Genomic DNA, 18,848 nt, shown 5'->3' on the forward strand with positions numbered 1-18,848 from the left:
GCTCCAGTCGCAGCAAATTTAGCGGAGCGAGCCCCGCTAAGCCATAGGTCCAGGCTCTGTAATAAGCAATCAAAGAAGTGGGGGGGGGGGGGGGTAGGAGTGCAGGGTGCTTCACCAATCAAACCAGACTCACTGCGTCCCTGTAGTGGCGTATCTGCTCGCAGAATTCCAGCGATGCAATGTATCAGCTATCCAAGTGCAAGGCGGGCACGGCAATACCCCCGGGCGAAAGAGCATGTCTCTCCAGCTCTGGGGTAGTGGTAGCTGCTCTCACCAATGAGGAATCCCAAAGTCAATCCTGGTCGTCCATGTGTCAGCCCAAGGCCTCTCCCGATAGGTCATCATCGTCCGTGCTACGCCGATCCCTGCGCCAGTCGGTCATGGCTTTCTGTAACGCTCTCGGGTCCGTAAAAATCGTGGACTTTCCCCGTCTGTTAATCCGCAGCTTGGCTGGATAGAGCATTGCATAGTCAACGCCCAGCTCGCGTAGTTGACGCTTCATTGGGACAAATTGTCGTCGGGCCTCTTGTACTTTAGCGGTAAAATCAGGGAATAAGGAGAGCGTGCTCCCCTCGTAGTGCAGAGGCTGCTTCTCGCGGGGCCAGTTTTAGAGCAACGTCCCGGTCCCTATAATTTAGCATCTTGGCAACTATGGGCCGAGGGGGTACTCCTGGCTTGGGTCGCGGGCCCAGGGTGTGGTGTGCTCGCTCAACGACGAACATCCCAGAGAATGCGGTCTCGCCCAGCAGTTTCTTCAACAGGCCATCCTTCCACGAACAGCTCCATGTTGCCAGTCTGAGTGGATTCCGGCAGGCCCGTGATGCGTATATTGCATCTACGAGACCGGGCCTCCAAGTCCTCTGCCGTGTCTTGGAGAACTTGGAGCACCCTACCAAGCTGCTTATGTTCAGTATCCAGGGTCGTCTGTGCTTCCTCAACTTCTCCAATACATCTCTCTGATATATCTATGCGTTCAGCATGTTTGTCAAGGAGCTCTGCCATGCGGTCCATTCGGTATGTAAGGGCATCCATTTTGGTCCCCAGAGAGGTGATGCCGCCCTGCAAGTTTCTCTCCATGGCCAGTAGTATAGTACGTAAATCCGGCTCAGTCTTATCCCCTACCGATGCAGTGTCAGCATCCTCCCCTTCTGCACGAGTAGGAGTATCCACGGGCCCCAGCGTTTTGCTTTTGTCAAACGTCAGCTTAGGCTGCGATCTGTCTTGTCTCCCCATGGTAATCCTCAGCGACGTGTCGCAGGCATCTAAAGAACTTCTTGGTACGTCAGCAGCCAGCGGTAGGGCGCGGGATATAAGCACCGGGTGGTATGCAACGCCACACCCGATAGCCGCAATCCGTCTCAGAGGGGGCACACTCAGACAGGCCAATTACCGCCACCAAACACCCAGCTGTCGCGAGATCAGCACACAGAAGTCCACAATGCGACACTATCCACGCATTCGGAAGTTAGTCTGTTACAGCAGTGGGTGCGCAGGGGGCAGCAAGTATAACACCATAAAGCCCGACGTCAGGGCCCGTGCCCCTCCAGTGGCATAGATCACGTACTGCAAGTCCCAGGGCGGCGGCAAGAGGCAAGGCCAGTGACACCGCTCTCCAAAAAGACTGCCAGCGCTTTAAATACACCCTAAAACGGGCCTCGCAGAATCAGGGCAAATGGGGATGCCCAAGATGGCGGCACATGGTGGGATCGATAATGACACCCCAAACCGTGCCACCAACGCTGTAATCACTCCTCCAGGCGGGCCCCACAGGTCCGGGGCTAGGGGGCTGCAGCTGGGAAGGGACCGGGACTGGAGCCCTCCGTTGCGTGCCCCATGCTCCAGGATCTGTACGTTGTAGCCTCCCAGTCAGGTCTCAACAGGGCCACACGGGTTGTGAAGGGCCTCCACTCCAGCCCACGAAGACGCAGTGACGTCGCAAAGGCCTCCGGGGCGTCGCACCTATACGTGGGCACCACCGCAGGAGGTACACGCCCGAGTCCACTCCCTGCAACGCCGCGGATTCCAGTCAGGGGGCAGGCCCGGCAGAAGTCGCGAAGCCGGGGACTCGATTTTTCAAAAGCCCCAGCACCAAGGGGCTGCAATGCAGGGCAACACCTCCCGTCCGGCCGCCTCGCTCACCTCGGCACTCGCGATCCCAGCGCCGCCACCTCCGTCAGTACAGCTTCTCCCCGCAGCGCCCAACCCGCACTCCGTCCCTCACGCCTCCGGGGTCGGGCAGCGTAGCGGTCTGGGTCCAGGTAGGCCGCAGACCCCTCGTAGACCACGCAGTGCACGGCGTCCCCGATCAGCCAATCTGTAGCCCCGATCCGGCCCTCGTCTGGGTCAAACTGTGCACCGCAAGTTCAGGGGCAGTTTGGGGGCTCTTTCAGCGAAACAGGTCACCAAAGTCATAAGGATAATTGCATGGATCGAGGTTTAGGCGGAAGAGCACACAGATCAGGTGGCCATCGCTGTTGCCGGCTAGCTCCGCCCCCTACTAGACCTAGGTTAGGTACACCGGGGTAGGCATATTTTAGAAGCACTAGTCAAGTACTTTTAGTCATTATTTAATAATGTTTGTATTTTATGTTATTTTATATGGCTTAGAAACCATATCATACTTTTACAGTATTACTTTATAATACTCTTCATACTGTACGCATTGTGCTTTATAACCAGTATTACGATTGTAGCAGTTCACTTCTTATGCTTGAGAAAGAAGACTGTTCAATAAATACTTTTATTGAAACGCCTGTCTCTCTATTTCTCAGCACCTCTGGTGAAACGAAGCATGCACGATTGACTGAGTGAAATAACTATCTATTGTTTCCGCGACTCTAGAGATTGATTTCTTATTCTTGGGAAACAAAGTTGTCATGTTTATGCGGTTGTTAGAAACTAATCCCTTCTTGTGAATTCGAGAAAGTTTCTAGTGACCTCTGAGCTATCTGGCACTCACAATTAAGTCTAATATATTCAATAGAGACCTAGTCGACCTCAGTCCTACGTCTAAACTATAGTATATGTCATTTCAATGCGCAGAGCCTATTGGGAATATAGGAACTACACTACAGTACAAAGTACAAACGGTGAACGAACGTACAAGATAGCAACGTTTCTCATCATTCTATGTAATTTAACGTTCCAATCTTACAATTCCATTGTATTGCAAATAAACTCAGCACCCAAATTAATATTTGATGACGTGCAGTGAGTCTATGTCATAGGACAGCCTAATTATCGATATGGTTCTGATTGACACAAATTGTAAACAATTTAAAACAGGAAGTTGAATTGTCATATTCAACCACTAGGCAGTAGTATACTAGATAATGGGATTCATAACACCAAATAGTTTCAATGCCCTTCCAATTGGCTTTTCAGTCTATGAACTACAGATCCCCATTCCCCACTCCAGTACCTTGTTGTCCAGGGCTGTGATCTCCTGCTGGTTGGCAGTTGACAGTAGAAAGCTACTCATCTGTCCCTTGAGGGGATCCTCTACCTCCACATCTATATCGTAACAAGCTGTCTTTTTTTGATCGTTGGGGTCAACACTGTGAACAAAAGAACAGTGACATAACATTAGAGGTGAATGGATGAGATTGATGACACAGCTGTCTTCCATTAGACACTGAGGCAAACAGGGCCTGTCCACAATATGGACATGCTACAGAAGATGGGAAGACTACAAAGGGAGGGAGGAACTCTGATGAGAGAAAAAACACCCTTGCAGGAAACATAAACATTAATAGAATGGAAGTGCTGCAAGAAATTAAAGCATGGTAGACAATGGAGACATTGTACAGAATGCCTTACAAAACAGAATATGCTCACTGTACTTCAAGGGAGCACCATAAAGTGGGGCAATGCAGAAAATGAATCACTACAGAAAATGATGAACCACAGAACAGGGAAACCGCAATAAAGGAAGCACTGCACGGAATCTGGCAGCTATAATCATTCCACAAAGACGCTCAGGGATAAATAAGGTGGGTGCTCGTTCAGAAGAAGGCCCTGCAGGAACTTAGGATGTAATATTTTCTGCTACCTAAAGGCACTGTACGAAGCGGACTGCACATCGGCTCCTTCTAAGTCATCAATCAAATGACTAGCTGCCTGCCATTAAAGACATGATCGAGAACTAACTGCTACATTGTCAGCTCCCTGACACCTCTTTTTGGTCACTCTGTACTCTATCAGACTTCAATCAGCAGAGTGATATGAACTAGTTATCACTGTCCTAAGCCCCACAGGACAGTTACAGGTTTCTGACAGTTTTTTGCTGGGTCCTAGTCCAAAGAAATGCCGGGCCGCATTCATCATGTTGCTGGAAGCAAGTCAATCAGCACAGTGAAGACCACACTTAAAGAAACCATGTTCTAGCCTGCTGAGTCTATGGCACTTAGGGCCAAATTTATGACGGCGGAGAGATAACAGTTGCAATAGCAATGGCGTTTCCTCCCCTACACAGTGATCTAACTGCCAGATTTAAATTTGGGTGGACCTTAAGTTTGGCCATGTCAATGATGTGGCCGAACTTCTCAGGCGTCCCAACAGGAGTAAGGGCCATCAGAGAAATGGCTATATGTAGGTCTGATAGAGCGCGCAGGTCACCCGACTAACTTTGTTACCAAATATGCACACTTGGGCCCATAAAATATTTTCATTACACTTTAATCAGGTAACCTACACCCTACTATCAGCAATTCGGTTCCTTTCCGTTTATTCCCGTGTACCTGACTTACCAATCCTCGTCTCAGGTACCTAAGATCACAATGGATCGAGGAGCTAGCTGTGGAGGAAGTAGACAACACAAATACAATATACAATTTCAATAATGTTTGTACTCTTTATAATAACCACAAACGCAAGAAGTTTCAAAAACCTTTATCTAGTTATCGTTTTCTTCAGTTTCCATGAGCCACAGGTTAACACAAATCAAACTATCTATCACTAAGATTAAGAAGATAGTATAACAATGAATTAAAGTAAGAAACATTTAGAATTCAAAAAATAAGGGGATGGGGAAAATAAGGAACACGCTATTCTTAGATCAGCAAAACGGTCACAACTTCACTAAAGGCGGGTAAGGAAAAAGGGAACTTACTAGCCAAAGCAGACTTTTGATTATCACTAACAGTCTATAAGAAACGAAACTTTAATTTGATTCATCCAGATGTTCTTATTCACTAAAGGGAGGGATAGAATGGAACAAACTATATATGCATATGATTCAGAATTTGACTAAAGGTAGGGAGAGACTGGAACATGCTAATACACCAGTTTGCATGAAAATCTTATTGTAGAGAAAAACAGGGTAAAGGACAATAGGCAATTTGCTTTATTCGGGAAAAGGAAAGAAGTTTAAGAAAGCCAATCACCCACGCAAGTTTATATTTACCTAGGACAGAATGAAGACCAACCCTGGCCACGGGTCGGTTGGAAAGGGAGGGAAAGGACCCTCAAGTACTTAGGCTGCCAGTAGGCGAGCAGGTACTGCTCATGGACAGTCAGGACAGGATAACCTTAGGATTTTGGATCAGGACTGGGCTCACCAAAGGGTACGACCAACACCTGCAGCTTCGGATGCAAAGTCTGCGCTACCCCCTCTCTGCAAGGAATCTGCCAATAACCCCGATTGGGTTCTCGAATCTAATAGCAAAGTGCTTCGCCAGCACTTAAGGTTTCTCAAACTCCGACTGAGTCTGGGGAAATTACGGACAGAGTGCTCCGCAGCTCTCTGTATCAATCACCTATAGAGTTCGTTGGGTCAGTGAAAGGTCAGCTATTCTGACAAGTCGGACAAATTCTCTAGCTAAACCTAGGCAAATTATACTGTTTTCGGGACAATGTACCACCCACAAATGTTGCAAGTGAAAGGTTCCCTAATTTCTGATTGGGCAAGGGAGGAGGTTAGGTCATGGTACCTCCTAATTTTTAGACTTTCTCAGGCTTAATATTCATTTTCGAACCCACCCCTTACATTCCAGATCCCATGGCAAGAGAGGTTTTAGCAGACAATGGGGTATACTGTAAAACTATACAAATGTAGCAAATACAGGTACAAGTCAGCTTCTTCAGCTAGGTCGGAGTGCAGGTTCCCAGGAGCATCTTGGCTTCGGCTGCCAGCTGGCTGGGTTCCACTGCTGCATGACTTTCTTTTCCCCTCATCACATGACTGGTTCTATTCGGGCTTCAAGATGGAGTAGCAGCGCTTCCCAGGCCCCCCCTCCCCCCCGAAGATGGTACATGAAAAGTAAGTGAAAACAATTTAGAAACACAAAAAAAATGAATACACTGTATACCGTGAATGGCTATACTGCATCCCTTACTTTATAATAACTATAGCATTAGGAGTTAAGCAGAACAAACGGCTTTGCCAAAGCAGCAGTGCAAGCACGGAGCATGTGAAAAACAAAGCGGCCATTTTTAGCAATACTGCGCATGAGCAACAAGTTCCCTCCAGAACTGCGAGTGCGTCACATCAAGTGGGTATGACCGACGCATGCGCAGACTAGAATCCCGCAAAGCAGCGACCATATTAGAAGCAAGCGTTATTACTTTTAGTAAACACAAAGGCATGCGTCTCTGGGACACCCCCGTCTAGTGTAAAAGTGCAATATTAGTAAGACAAACATATTGAATTAACTTATTAATGTTATTTGAGGTTCTTGATACAAGCAAGTCGCGTCACATGCGAATACTTGCTCCATCAATCCCCTCTTTGATGATATTTACTATCATCACTATAAATGGAACCAGATGCCAACTCTTTACAATTTTCCCAACTCAATCTCCTCAATCATTCGATTCACCTTTTCTTTCGCATCTTTATTAGGATGAGAAATTTTCATCCTTTTATACATTTGATTATTCAGTTCCTCCAGTTCCAATTCATCCACGTTTCTCTTCACTCCTCTCTTATTCACAGTATACTTTTTCTGATGTTTGCGACATTTACAACAAATGAATATTAGAAACACTACTATACTGATACCCATGATTGGCAATAGTATTTTACTCAAAAGACTTTTTCCTAGGTTAGTAAACCAATGACCTACAGAGGAGAGACCATCAGTTAGTCTCTTCCAGGCACTGTCAACTTCCAGTGGTTTGAGCTCTTTTTCCAAATTTGTAATATTCCTCACATACCTTTTGATCTCCACACTTTTGTCAGGTATGTAAGAGCAACAATGTTGCGCTTTCAACATTCTACAGACTCCGCCCTCTTTTGCTAATAAGGTGTCAAGAGCAAGCCTGTTTTGTAAAACCATAGATCTGATGGGCAAACCATTTCGGTATTGACCTTCAGGAAACCTCCAGCAGTGTCAGTAGATAACCGATCCACTACTGTTGACAATTTGCAAATTCTGTGTGTATTCAGAGTCACTCCCACTGCAGGTATCAATGCACTAAAAATACCTCCCACTATTTCTCCAGCACCATCTCTCTTAGTGCGTGCTAATTTATTAGTCTTTTCAATGCTTCCAGTGCTTTTCCCCACATGGTATATCTTCAGAAAGACAATACCAAAGTAACAGCTTCCGTACCAATGGTCCGGTAATTTGAAGTAAGCCTTGTTTCCGCATATAAAATAAATTCCGGGAAACACTGGCTCCGACCCATCTTTGAATCCCCAACCCCCAATTACCTTATAATTATGTTCGCACTCACTGGAACCAATGAATATGTTATTATAGTAACTAGTCATTTCTCTATGAAGACAAAGCTTCCCCTTCTTTTCGAAATCCAGCAACAAGGCAGCATTTGCTCTACCATTTGAGGTACTTTCTATATTTTCTGCCCATTTAGGAACTTTCTGAGTTTTATCTTTGGCCTTCCTTTGGAAGCTTTCTCTTCTCTGCCATATCTAAAACTTCTTTCTCCTTCTCATGTAGAGAACAAGTCAGGTTATTCTTGTGTGCGTCATCTATGTTAATTTTTCCTATTGTTAGAAAATAATCACCCATATATTTAGCTACATCTCTAGTCGTATGTACAGGATTCAGGTTTCTTCGAACAGGAAGTTCAGAAAATGTCACGTCAAGGTTTGAGTAGTAATACTGTAACGGTCCTCTTCTGTAAAAAAAGGTAGTCAGTATACTACAGGAAATTCCATAGGTCAAGGGTAAGTGGTGGTAAGTCACTCGTTCAGCTACAGAAGTGGGTAGCTTCATGCAGACATAACAGTCATCTATCTCCATTGTCTCTACATAATGTACTAATAGATTTGCAAAAACATTTAAATTAGTTTTGATCTTAATCTTGTTAAAGTGAAAGTCTTCCTCATCTGGTGCTTCTAAATCTAGTTTTGCCTGTTTCAGGCTAAGTGGTCTGTCTAATGCGTCTATGCTTTGTGGTGTATTTCTAGTATGTGATTCTACAGTGTCGTCCGGTAAGTTATTATTGGGGTACAGACTTGGGTTTTCGCTCATCATAGATGGAATGGTTATAGTCAGTCCTATCCAGAATATTAGGATTAGTGCTATACTACATACACATATTTGACAACATGTTTTGCAACAATTACGCCTAGGTCTTCCATTTACACTGGAATAAGACATTTTAGCTCAAAAGAAGTTTTTCAACCCCTCTTTGTGACTTTATACAGATTTTCTTACACCGAGCAACTTCAGGTTGGCTCTTCTTCTTCGGTGCTCTGATTAGCAATCACCTCTTCGTCACTTTCGTCACTTATATCAAGATCTTCAAACTCTTCCAGTACCAGAAAAGTCCATTCAGGATCCTGATATTTACTGTTTTGTCTCTTTACTTGGGCACTTCTTCTCTTGAGCTTGGTTCCAGATTTCTCCTTTTCTCTAGCAGTCTGTTTCCTTTCCTCAAGTTTTTCCTCTACAGTTTTCAGTCTTAGTCTCAGTCTTTTGATGAATCTTGGTTCACTTTTCTTTTTCTTGAATCTTTTAACTGGTACTGTTACTGGGCTCTCTTCTAGTGATCTTTTATTTTCATTTAGTTGTGGCACATCTGCTTCGATGGTTTCTTGTTCCCTATCTGTCTGACCAGTTCCAGGTCTTGGGTCGGTTTCTTCTGCCTGGTCACTAAGCTGGCCTGGTTCAGGTGTATGCTGGATTTGGCTTTGTTTTATTTCAGTTTCTTCTTCCTGAACACTTTTATCTATTTCTATCTGATCCTGTTCAAGCACTTCGAACCCTTGATTTTCTTCTGCTTGAACTTTTGCCCTATTTTCTTTTTGTCCCTTTTCAATTTCAGGAGTTCTTGGAGGTGTGTCGATAACCTGTTCTGTCCCTATCTGTCCTTCCTTGTTGTCTGATCTGACATGGATCTCGATAATCTGATTATCCTTTTCTATTCCTGTCTCGTCCTCACTATGCCACTCTCCATTAAAGTAGGTTTGTCTTCTGGTTCTTATGGGATTGAATGTCAGGTCGATTACTGGGATCCACTAGTCTTGACGGGTGTTCGGTTGTTCATCATCAGCTACTTCAGGACCAACGTCAGGAGACCCCTCAGCTGCACAACCTTCAGCCTCAGTTTCTTCGTCTTCAGTCACTCTTTTCGTATGACTGGCATGGATCCACTTCAGCACACCTGCACACTTCACCGCTGTTGTGGTAACAAGAATCACTTGTCTCGACCGTTAGCACAACCCAATCCCCTGGGTTCAGATTATGGGCATGAGTTGCTGGCCTGGCGACGGCGTCTTCCCCAATCTGCTGAGAGATAGAACGCACTTGGTCACCCAGTTGCTTGCACTACTCTAGCATCAAATCATCAGAAATGCTTAGCAGTTTGTGTCCTGGTACCCATGTTTGTCGCATTACTCTTCCCATTAGTATCTCATGAGGGCTCAGGCCTGTCTTCCGATCTGGAATACTTCTGATTCCCATCAGGACAAGGGGCAAGGCGTCTATCCAATTCATTCCAGTAGACTCACACATTTTTCCTAATCTTGATTTAATAGTGCCATTCAGTTGTTCTACCACTCCAGAAGCCTCCGGGCGATATGCACAGTGCAATTTTTGGGTAATTTTGAATGCTTCACAGAGCTGGCCTATTACTTCATTGTGAAAATGCCCACCTTTGTCTGATTTAATTGTAACTGGAAAACTGAACCTAGGTATCAGTTCCCTTAGTAACAACTTGGCTACAGTAATGCCATCATTTCTCTTCGCAGGATAAGCTTCTACCCATTTTGAAAATAAGCAGACAATAACAAGGACGTACTTCATTCCTTTACAGAGGGGCAACTGTATAAAGTCAATTGTAATCTGGCAAAGGGACCTTCTGCCTTTCCGATTGTACCTGGTGTAACTACTGTTTTCTTTCCAGGATTAAACTGCTGACAAGTTAAACACATCTGGCAGAGTGCCTCTGCAATGTTCCTGAATCTCAAATTTTACCATGTCTGTTTAAAGACACGAACCATAGCGTCCCTGCCTATATGTGCATCCCCATGTATTAGCCGGGCCATAGGAGCAATCAAGTTGTCAGGTAATACAGGCATACCATCAGTGTAAACCATAACACCATCCTCACTCCTTTCCCGACAACCAGACTTTCTCCACCTTCTCTTTTCCTTTGGTCCTGCTGCGTTTTGCAAATCTTTCAGTTCTTCCCATGATTGCACATCCTCAAACGCCATAAGTTAGCAGCTGTTTCCATATCCCCCCAACTTGATGTTGACTGACATTTGATACCGTGCACAAGATTAGGCTAGTTGGTCAGCATATCGATTACCTGCTGTCACATCGTCATTGCCAGATTTGTGAGCAGCACACTTGACCACTGCCAATTCTTTGGTAACTGGATTGCCTCCAGTAACTCCTGTACAACCTTCCCATTTCTGATGGGAGTACCTGAAGAAGTCAGGAACTCTCTTTGCAGCCACAATTTGCCAAAGTCATGCACAACTCCATTGCCGTACTGGCTATCCGTATATATGGTTGTCCTCTTATTTTTCCCAACTTTACAGGCTCTTGTCAATGCAATTAATTTGGCTACTTGTGCAGACTTGACTCCAAACAAATAGGATGCTTCTACTGCACGTTCTAATGTGAACACTGCATAAGCAGCACTTAGGCCTCCGTCCTCATGTCTTAGACACGAGCCATCTACAAACAGTTCGAAGTCTTCAACAGGCAAAGGCATTTCTTTAATGTCTGGGCGTAGTTTTGTACTGAACTCGGTCAGGTCTATACAATCATGCTCGACCTCTCCCTTTACTTCTGCAATGAGGGAATCAGGTAATAGGGTAGCTGGATTCAATATGTTAGATCAAGTAATGGTTACATTTGCTGCGCCCACCAGAATCCTTTCATACTTAGTCAGCCGACTAGGAGTGAGATACTGGGTCAGTAAGATTACAACTGCATGTGGAACATACACAGTTACAGGATGTCCCATAATGATGGATTCACTCTGCTCAAGACTCATGCAAGTTGCAGCTACTGCTTCAGACATCCAGGTAATCCAGCAGCCACTGGATCTAGAGTAGCAGAAAAATATGCCACAGGACGTCTAGTCAAACCATGCGCTTGGGTCAGAACTGACAATGCACAATTGTCGCGTGTGTCACAAAACAGTGCAAACTCTTTCGAGTAATCAGGCATTCCCAATGCAGGAGCAGTACATAGACAGTCTCGTAATTTGGTAAAAGCTGACATGCTTTCTTCGTCCCACTCCACTGGGTCTTTTGCTCCTTTCTTTGTCATTTTTATTAGTGGTTTTGCTAGAACTGCAAATCCCACAATCCACTGTCTACAGTATCCTACAACCCCAAGAAACATTCTGATCTCTTTCTGAGTATGGGGTAGATGCATATTTTTAATTATCCTGATTCTTTCTGTTGTTACTTTCCTAATACCTTTCTCTATCTGGTGCCCCAGATATTTCACTGAAGAGGTACAGAACTGTAATTTGTCTGGTGATACTTTATGCCCTCCTTCCCCTAAATGGTTCAATAAGGCAATGGTGTCAACAACACAGTCTTTCCGACTTTTAGATGCCACCAAGAGGTCATCTATGTATTGCACCAGAACTGATTCTCTAGGTAGGACCAAAGAGTCAAGGCACTTTTTCAAAATCTGATTAAAGATGGAAGGACTCTATGTGTACCCCTGAGGGACACGATTCCAGACGTAGATATGACTGTCGAATTCAAATGAGAAAAGGAATTTGCTGCCTGGATGCAACGGGATTGAAAAGAATGCGTGACATAGGTCAATGACGGTGAACCATTCAGCATTCCATGGAATTTGGTACAAGATCACGGCAGGATTTGGTACAATAGGACAGCAAGGAACAACGATTTTGTTTACCTTGCGCAGGTCCTGCACTACTCTGTACTTATCACTCGGTTTCTTGATTCCAATTATGGGTGAATTACAAGGACTGCTCATTACCGTCTGTATGATGTTTGCTTCCAATAATCTTTTTACTTCGATGGCAACCCCTGCCTTTACTTCTGCACTCATTTTGTACAGTTTGGTATTTGGGTCGACTGCATCTTCTCTTATGGCTATTTTAATTGGGTCAACATTTGCCATTAATCCTACATCTTTTCCAGTAAAATCCCAAACTTCGGGTTTCACTGTCTGTTGGAGTTCTTCAGGTAAGTCTTGTAGTGTCAGTCTTTTAATTTCTGATTCAGGCCTTATTAACATTAGTTTGTAAATTCCATCTTCATCTGGGGTCTGAATTTCAACGCCTTTTGGTGTGCAAAAGATGGTGCAATTCATTTTGCACAACAAATCACGTCCTAACAGGTTTACAGGACTGGAGTCACAGACTACAAATCTGTGCAATTTCTTTGAAGTTCCCTATTGTGATCTCGATGGGCTCGGTTACTGGGGTACTAATTAACTGATTAGAAACACCCACTACTTGGATTGCTTCTCCCGAGAGGGGTAGGTTTGGGACATCTGCTGTTCTCACAGTAGAACGGGTAGCACCATTTTCCAACAGAAAGGTGACGTAATTTCCTTCAACCTTTCCTTCAATGTATGGCTCTGACTGGTCTACCGGCAAGGAGGCGCCAAGCACGCACTCCTCGTCCTCCCCCCTCACGCACCGTCAGTAAGGTTCATCACAGAGGAATGTATCATTCAACAGGAATTGCGAAGTTGCAGCATTTCTATCCTCCCTTCCTTCCCAAACCTCTGCTTCCTCACTCTGTTGTGCTCTATTCCTATAGTTTGGCCTTGGTGCACGAGGCAACTGTTGCTGCTTTACCTGTTGCTGAGTCTTTCGTGGCCCCTCTTTCTGCACCTGTGGATTCAAATCATTATTGGGCACGTTACCATTCTGTATCGCTGGACACTGGTCTCTCCAGTGCCCTATATGTCCGCACCCGTGACAGGGGAACTTCTTCTTAGCTTCCTCTCAGCTCATTTTGACTCTGGGCTTCCCTCCACCCCCAGAGCCTTGATTCTGGGCATTATTATTCATTTTACTTAACTGCTTTTCTTGTTGCTCTGTTAGTTTCACTTGTGCCCACATGACCTTTTCTTTTAATGCTTTCCGTTTATTCTCCATCCCATCTTCACAATACTTGGCGTATTTCAGGACCTCATCTATAGGTTTTGCTTGCCAACAGATTGCATTGTCTTTAATCCACTGTGAAATTTCAGGTCTTAACCCTAATATGAATAGATAAATGAAATGGGTCATGTCCTTCATCTCAATATTATCTATTCCACTGTACGTTTTGAACACCTGTAACAGTCGTTCATAATATGAATGTACAGTTTTATCACGATTTTGGGTAGTTCTATCTATACGGGTCCAATCAGTTTCTTTAGCAGGCCCTTTGCCTTTTAAATACAGTATTACTTGGTCATACTTTCTCATCACCTCCGCTGAGGGGGCTCCTGTCCTAGTGTCTCTGGCATACTCCTCACTGGGCCAATCAACAGATATTTTACATTCTGTCCACAAATCTACGGGAACTACAATGTCAAAGAACCCATCTAGATCTTTCAGGAGACATTTTTGAACCTTAATAAACCTCTCAACCTGCCTGTACCACTCTACAGGTTTTTCTCGTAATTTTGGGAAATCATTTGTGAATGACACAATATCCTGTCGGGACCATGGAACATGTACATATTTCCCACCTGGCACTTCTCTCATGGGATACAATGTTTCATCCTTGTCAGTTTCTTTTAGGACATATTCAGAGGACACATGTCTGGACCTACTGTCTTCCTTTTTCTTCGCCCACCTCGTTTTCCATTTTTCTAGGTCTCCCCATTTCTGTAACAGGTTCAGCAATTCTCTTATCTGCACCTTTTTTCCTGACACGTTCATGTTTTCTAAGTCTTTGTCAGACAATTCTGCTCTGTATGGTTTCTGCAATACCTTGGATCTGCTGACATCTATTCCCATATTAGCCGCTGTGTCCATCAGTTTCTCATGGAACACTCTGGTATTTCTGGTAATACTTCTACAGATGAACAGTAGCTCTTCCTCACTAAGAGTGTTCAGCCTGTCTAATCCCACATTTCCAGCCATCAGTTCTTCCAATTCTATTCTTAGTTTGTAAATATCTAATGGCTTTGGCTGAGGATTTACCTTTTCTAATTCTTGGGTCCATCGATCTATTTCTTCCGGAGTCACTACTGTGGCACTTCGAGTACCTGAAGCTGTTTCTATCAGGTCTTCTCTTGCAATAGTCTGAGTGTACTTCCTTGGTGCACTGCCTTCCGGTTCCCTTATGGGAAATCCATTAGGGAAATTACAGATTCACATTCACTTGTCTGGTCATCAACTATTAGGGGCTCTTTTCTTGGCGGCACTACAGCTGGAGTAATAACTGGAGTCTTTGGACTAGCTTGTCTATCCCTATAAAGAGGAACAACTGGGCCAATGGTTACTGGAATTGTCAGGGCTTCGGGATTTGAATTCAACTGGGATATTTTCTGAATGAGTTCACTTCTCTGCTTAGCTAAGGCTTCTCTTTCTCGATCCTGTAAAACCTTTTCCATAGAGGTTTCATGTACTACATGTGGAACTAAAGGTGGGTAAAGATTCGGGGCAGTTGGAATGGTCGTACTTGGTCCCTCACCACAGGACGGTCTATAACATGGAACAGTTGTATCGGGCATGCTAAATCCCTCTTTACTACTAGGCCTATAACCTGAACCTGCTGTATCAGTTGCACTGGTCATTCTATTACTGGGAGGCCTAAAGAATGGATTTTTTGAGCTCAAGGACCTAGACTCCTCATCATATGGAGGTGGATTTTTCATTAATAAATCCTCCAAGTATTAATCTTCCGAATCACCCGCAGTCATTAAGTATCGGGTTTTCTCTGTCCTTTTCCCTCCCATGGGTTTATCTACGCCTCGTACTGGAAATAGTCCTTCTACCATCATATTCTGTTTCCATTGTTTCAATTTTTTCTCCCGGGTCTCCCTCTGATTTTTCGGATAAAATTTTGCTAACCCTTTATCCATTCTGGGTCTGTCTCTCTCAAAGGCCTCAATGGAGTGGTGTGGCTCACTGGTTAGAGGCGGCAGACTCGGGAGCAGAGGACGGCCCGGGACCAGGGTTCAATTCCCGACGCAGCAGGGTCTTGGACCAGGGTCAACGGACTCGATAATTCTCGCCTCGGGGCCTACTCTAACTAGGGATCACACTCGGCAACTCTGGGCATTAGCTTGCCTCATCTCCACAACGGCCCCCCACATACGCCGGGGATGCCTGGTTTCACCTTGGAGATACCCAGTAGGCACCATCTCAAAGGGAAAGCCACGGCGGGTTCCCCAGCGGTCTACAGCGCAGAGATACTCCTTCGGGAGTCGATTCTAGCGCTTTAGAAACCCACAATCAATCAATCAATCAATCTCCCATTCCTCTAGGGCCTCATATTGTGTCAATCTTGGTCTGGGGTGTAAATCATTCATTTGGGTCCTCAAATTTAAAAAAAATTCTACTATTAAAGGTACCATCTAAAGGAAAAGCTAAAACTCGGTCATCTTTAGTATATTCCACCCAATTTTCCAACCATACACGATACCCTTTGTCAAACATCATAAACGATGTGGGAGTATTAGGTGGTGGAATGATTACACCGTCTCTAGTTTTTATGGGCTTGTCTTTCTTCAAATAATTCTTGACCTTGTCTGTGAAAGTGAAAGTCATTTTTCTCTTGCTCCCGTACATTCCGTTTATTCTACGACCGATCCACTGATCTTTCGCAAACCCTGAGTACCTAGGATCAGGTCCGAGTCTCGGGATTAAGCGAATACCACATATACCTCGTAAACCTAACTCAGGCTTAAAGTACGTACTTTTGTTTACAAATTTTCTTCCAATGCTAGCGAGTCTTTTAAATTTCAACAGCCAATCAACACTGTGATTGCAAACAACTTCAACCAATGGGTGCGCGGCCTCTTCGTGAGATGCGGTCTCACGCTCCGGCACTCACCCCTCCTTTACAATACCAGCTCCGTTACACACCCGCTGTTTCGACCAATACCAGCGCGGCACAGAGTGACGTCAGCGCAGCTCCGCGACGGACTCCCTCCTTTACAAGGTAACGGAAACTTGATTTCTTTCTTAAACTGCAAGTGCTCTATTTAGTTTACAACGTATAACATTCGCCACTGTACTCGAGTGTCTAGAAAGAAAGATTTGTTTCACTGCAAGTAAACTTCTTTTGTCTACTTTTCATACACTACAGATAGACCCTCCTGCCTACCCTTCACACAAGCATTAGAGAACCTGCTACTTTTTTGACTCATCCACTCTTTCCGGGATATATACTAAGTCCAAAGTTTCACTAGCGAACTCCTTTGCTATCACTCAAGCTCCGACGAACCTACTACTCCTTCCTCGTGTGACCCTTACTAGGTATTATCACAACTGAAGTTTCAATAGCGAATTCGTTGCTATCATTTATTCAACTATTCATGCAGAAACCGTAATTAGCGCTTCCAGTTCTACCTAACCATGCACTAATTTTCCTCAATGTAAGTGACCTCTCTACAAAATGGATTCTCCTCACCACCCGCTATTCTGCCCCCGGGAATTCCAGACAACATATAACAATCACTAACAAGTGGTTAATACATTTTAAAATCACATAGCAGCATTTATCACAACCTAAAAAAAAAAAAACATTTCATAGCATTTCAAAACAATATTTTTACAGCTGATCGATCGATTCTTCAAAGAAATATTTTTAGCAGCACATTTAATTTTTCACGGTTTATCAACAAATAACCTATCTACTTATCTCAACCAGTCCTAACCATTCTCTGGCTACCAGAAAATTACTGAAAGAGCGCGCAGGTCACCCGACTAACTTTGTTACCAAATATGCACATTTGGGCCCATAACATTTTTTCATTACACTTTAATCAGGTAACCTACACCCTACTATAAGCAATTCGGCTCCTTTCTGTTTATTCCAGTGTACCTGACTTACCAATCCTCGTCTCAGGTACCTAAGATCACAATGGATCGAGGAGCTAGCTGTGGAGGAAGTAGACAACACAAATACAATATACAATTTCAATAATGTTTGTACTCTTTATAATAACCACAAACGCAAGAAGTTTCAAAAACCTTTATCTAGTTATCGTTTTCTTCAGGTTAACACAAATCAAACTATCTATCACTAAGATTAAGAAGATAGTATAACAATGAATTAAAGTAAGAAACATTTATAATTCGAAAAAGAAAGGGAAGGGGAAAATAAGGAACACGCTATTCTTAGATCAGCAAAACTGTCACAACTTCACTAAAGGCGGGTAAGGAAAAAGGGAACTTACTAGCCAAAGCAGACTTTTGATTATCACTAACAGTCTATAAGAAACGAAACTTTAATTTGATTCGTCCAGATGTTCTTATTCACTACAGGGAGGGTAAGAATGGAACAAACTATATATGCATATGATTCAGAATTTGACTAAAGGTAGGGAGAGAATGGAACATGCTAATACACCAGTTTACATGAAAATCTTATTGTAGAGAAAAACAGGGTAAAGGACAATAGGCAATTTGCTTTATTCTGGAAAAGGAAAGAAGTTTAAGAAAGACAATCACCCACGCAAGTTTATATTTACCTAGGACAGAATGAAGACCAACCCTGGCCACGGGTCGGTTGGCAAGGGCGGGAAAGGACCCTCAATGACTTAGGCTGCCAGTAGGCGAGCAGGTACAGCTCATGGACAGTCAGGACAGGATAACCTCAGGATTTTGGATCAGGACTGTGCTCACCAAAGGGTACGACCAACACCTGTAGCTTTGGATGCAACGCCTGAGCTACCCCCTCTCTGCAAGGAATCTGCCAATAACCCCGATTGGGTTCTCGAATCTCCTAGCAAAGTGCTTTGCCAGCACTTAAGGTTTCTCAAACTCCGACTGAGTCTGAGGAAATTACGGACAGAGTGCTCCGCAGCTCTCTGTATCAATCACCTATAGAGTTTGTTGGGTCAGTGACAGGTCAGCTATTTGCACAAGTCGGACAAATTCTCTATCTAAACCTAGGCAAAAATACTGTTTTCTGGATAATGTACCACCCACAAATGTTGCAAGTGAAAGGTTCCCTAATTTCTGATTGGGCAAAGGAGGAGGTTAGGTCATGGTACCTCCTAATTTTTAGACTTTATCAGGCTTAATATTCATTTTCGAACTCACCCCTTACATTCCAGTTCCCATGGCAAGAGAGGTTTTAGCAGACAATGGGGTATACTGTAAAACGGTATGTAACTGTTACCACGGATTTTTTACCACGCATACATTTACAACGCTGGTCATTTTACAACGCATACCTTTACATCGCAATACACTACAACGCAGATACTATTACAACGCATACCATTACATCGTAGGTATTTTTATAGGTAAGTTTAACA

The 18,848-nt window shown here is 44.1% G+C and overlaps 1 protein-coding gene across 3 annotated transcripts in view; it reads right to left on the reverse strand.

The window, feature by feature from the left end:
- SMARCD3 (SWI/SNF related BAF chromatin remodeling complex subunit D3) overlaps positions 1–18,848 on the reverse strand; it is a 1,454,082-nt gene that overhangs the window by 293,945 nt on the left and 1,141,289 nt on the right. For all 3 annotated transcript variants that reach the window (XM_086941345.1, XM_086941344.1, XM_086941343.1), the window contains one exon: positions 3,422–3,557. In XM_086941345.1, the coding sequence (XP_086797471.1) occupies positions 3,422–3,557 (136 nt within the window). The remainder of the gene's footprint in view (positions 1–3,421; positions 3,558–18,848) is intronic.

The sequence above is a fragment of the Lissotriton vulgaris genome, chromosome 10 (genome assembly GCF_964263255.1).
Source record: "Lissotriton vulgaris chromosome 10, aLisVul1.2, whole genome shotgun sequence".
Taxonomy (NCBI): Eukaryota; Metazoa; Chordata; class Amphibia; order Caudata; family Salamandridae; genus Lissotriton; species Lissotriton vulgaris.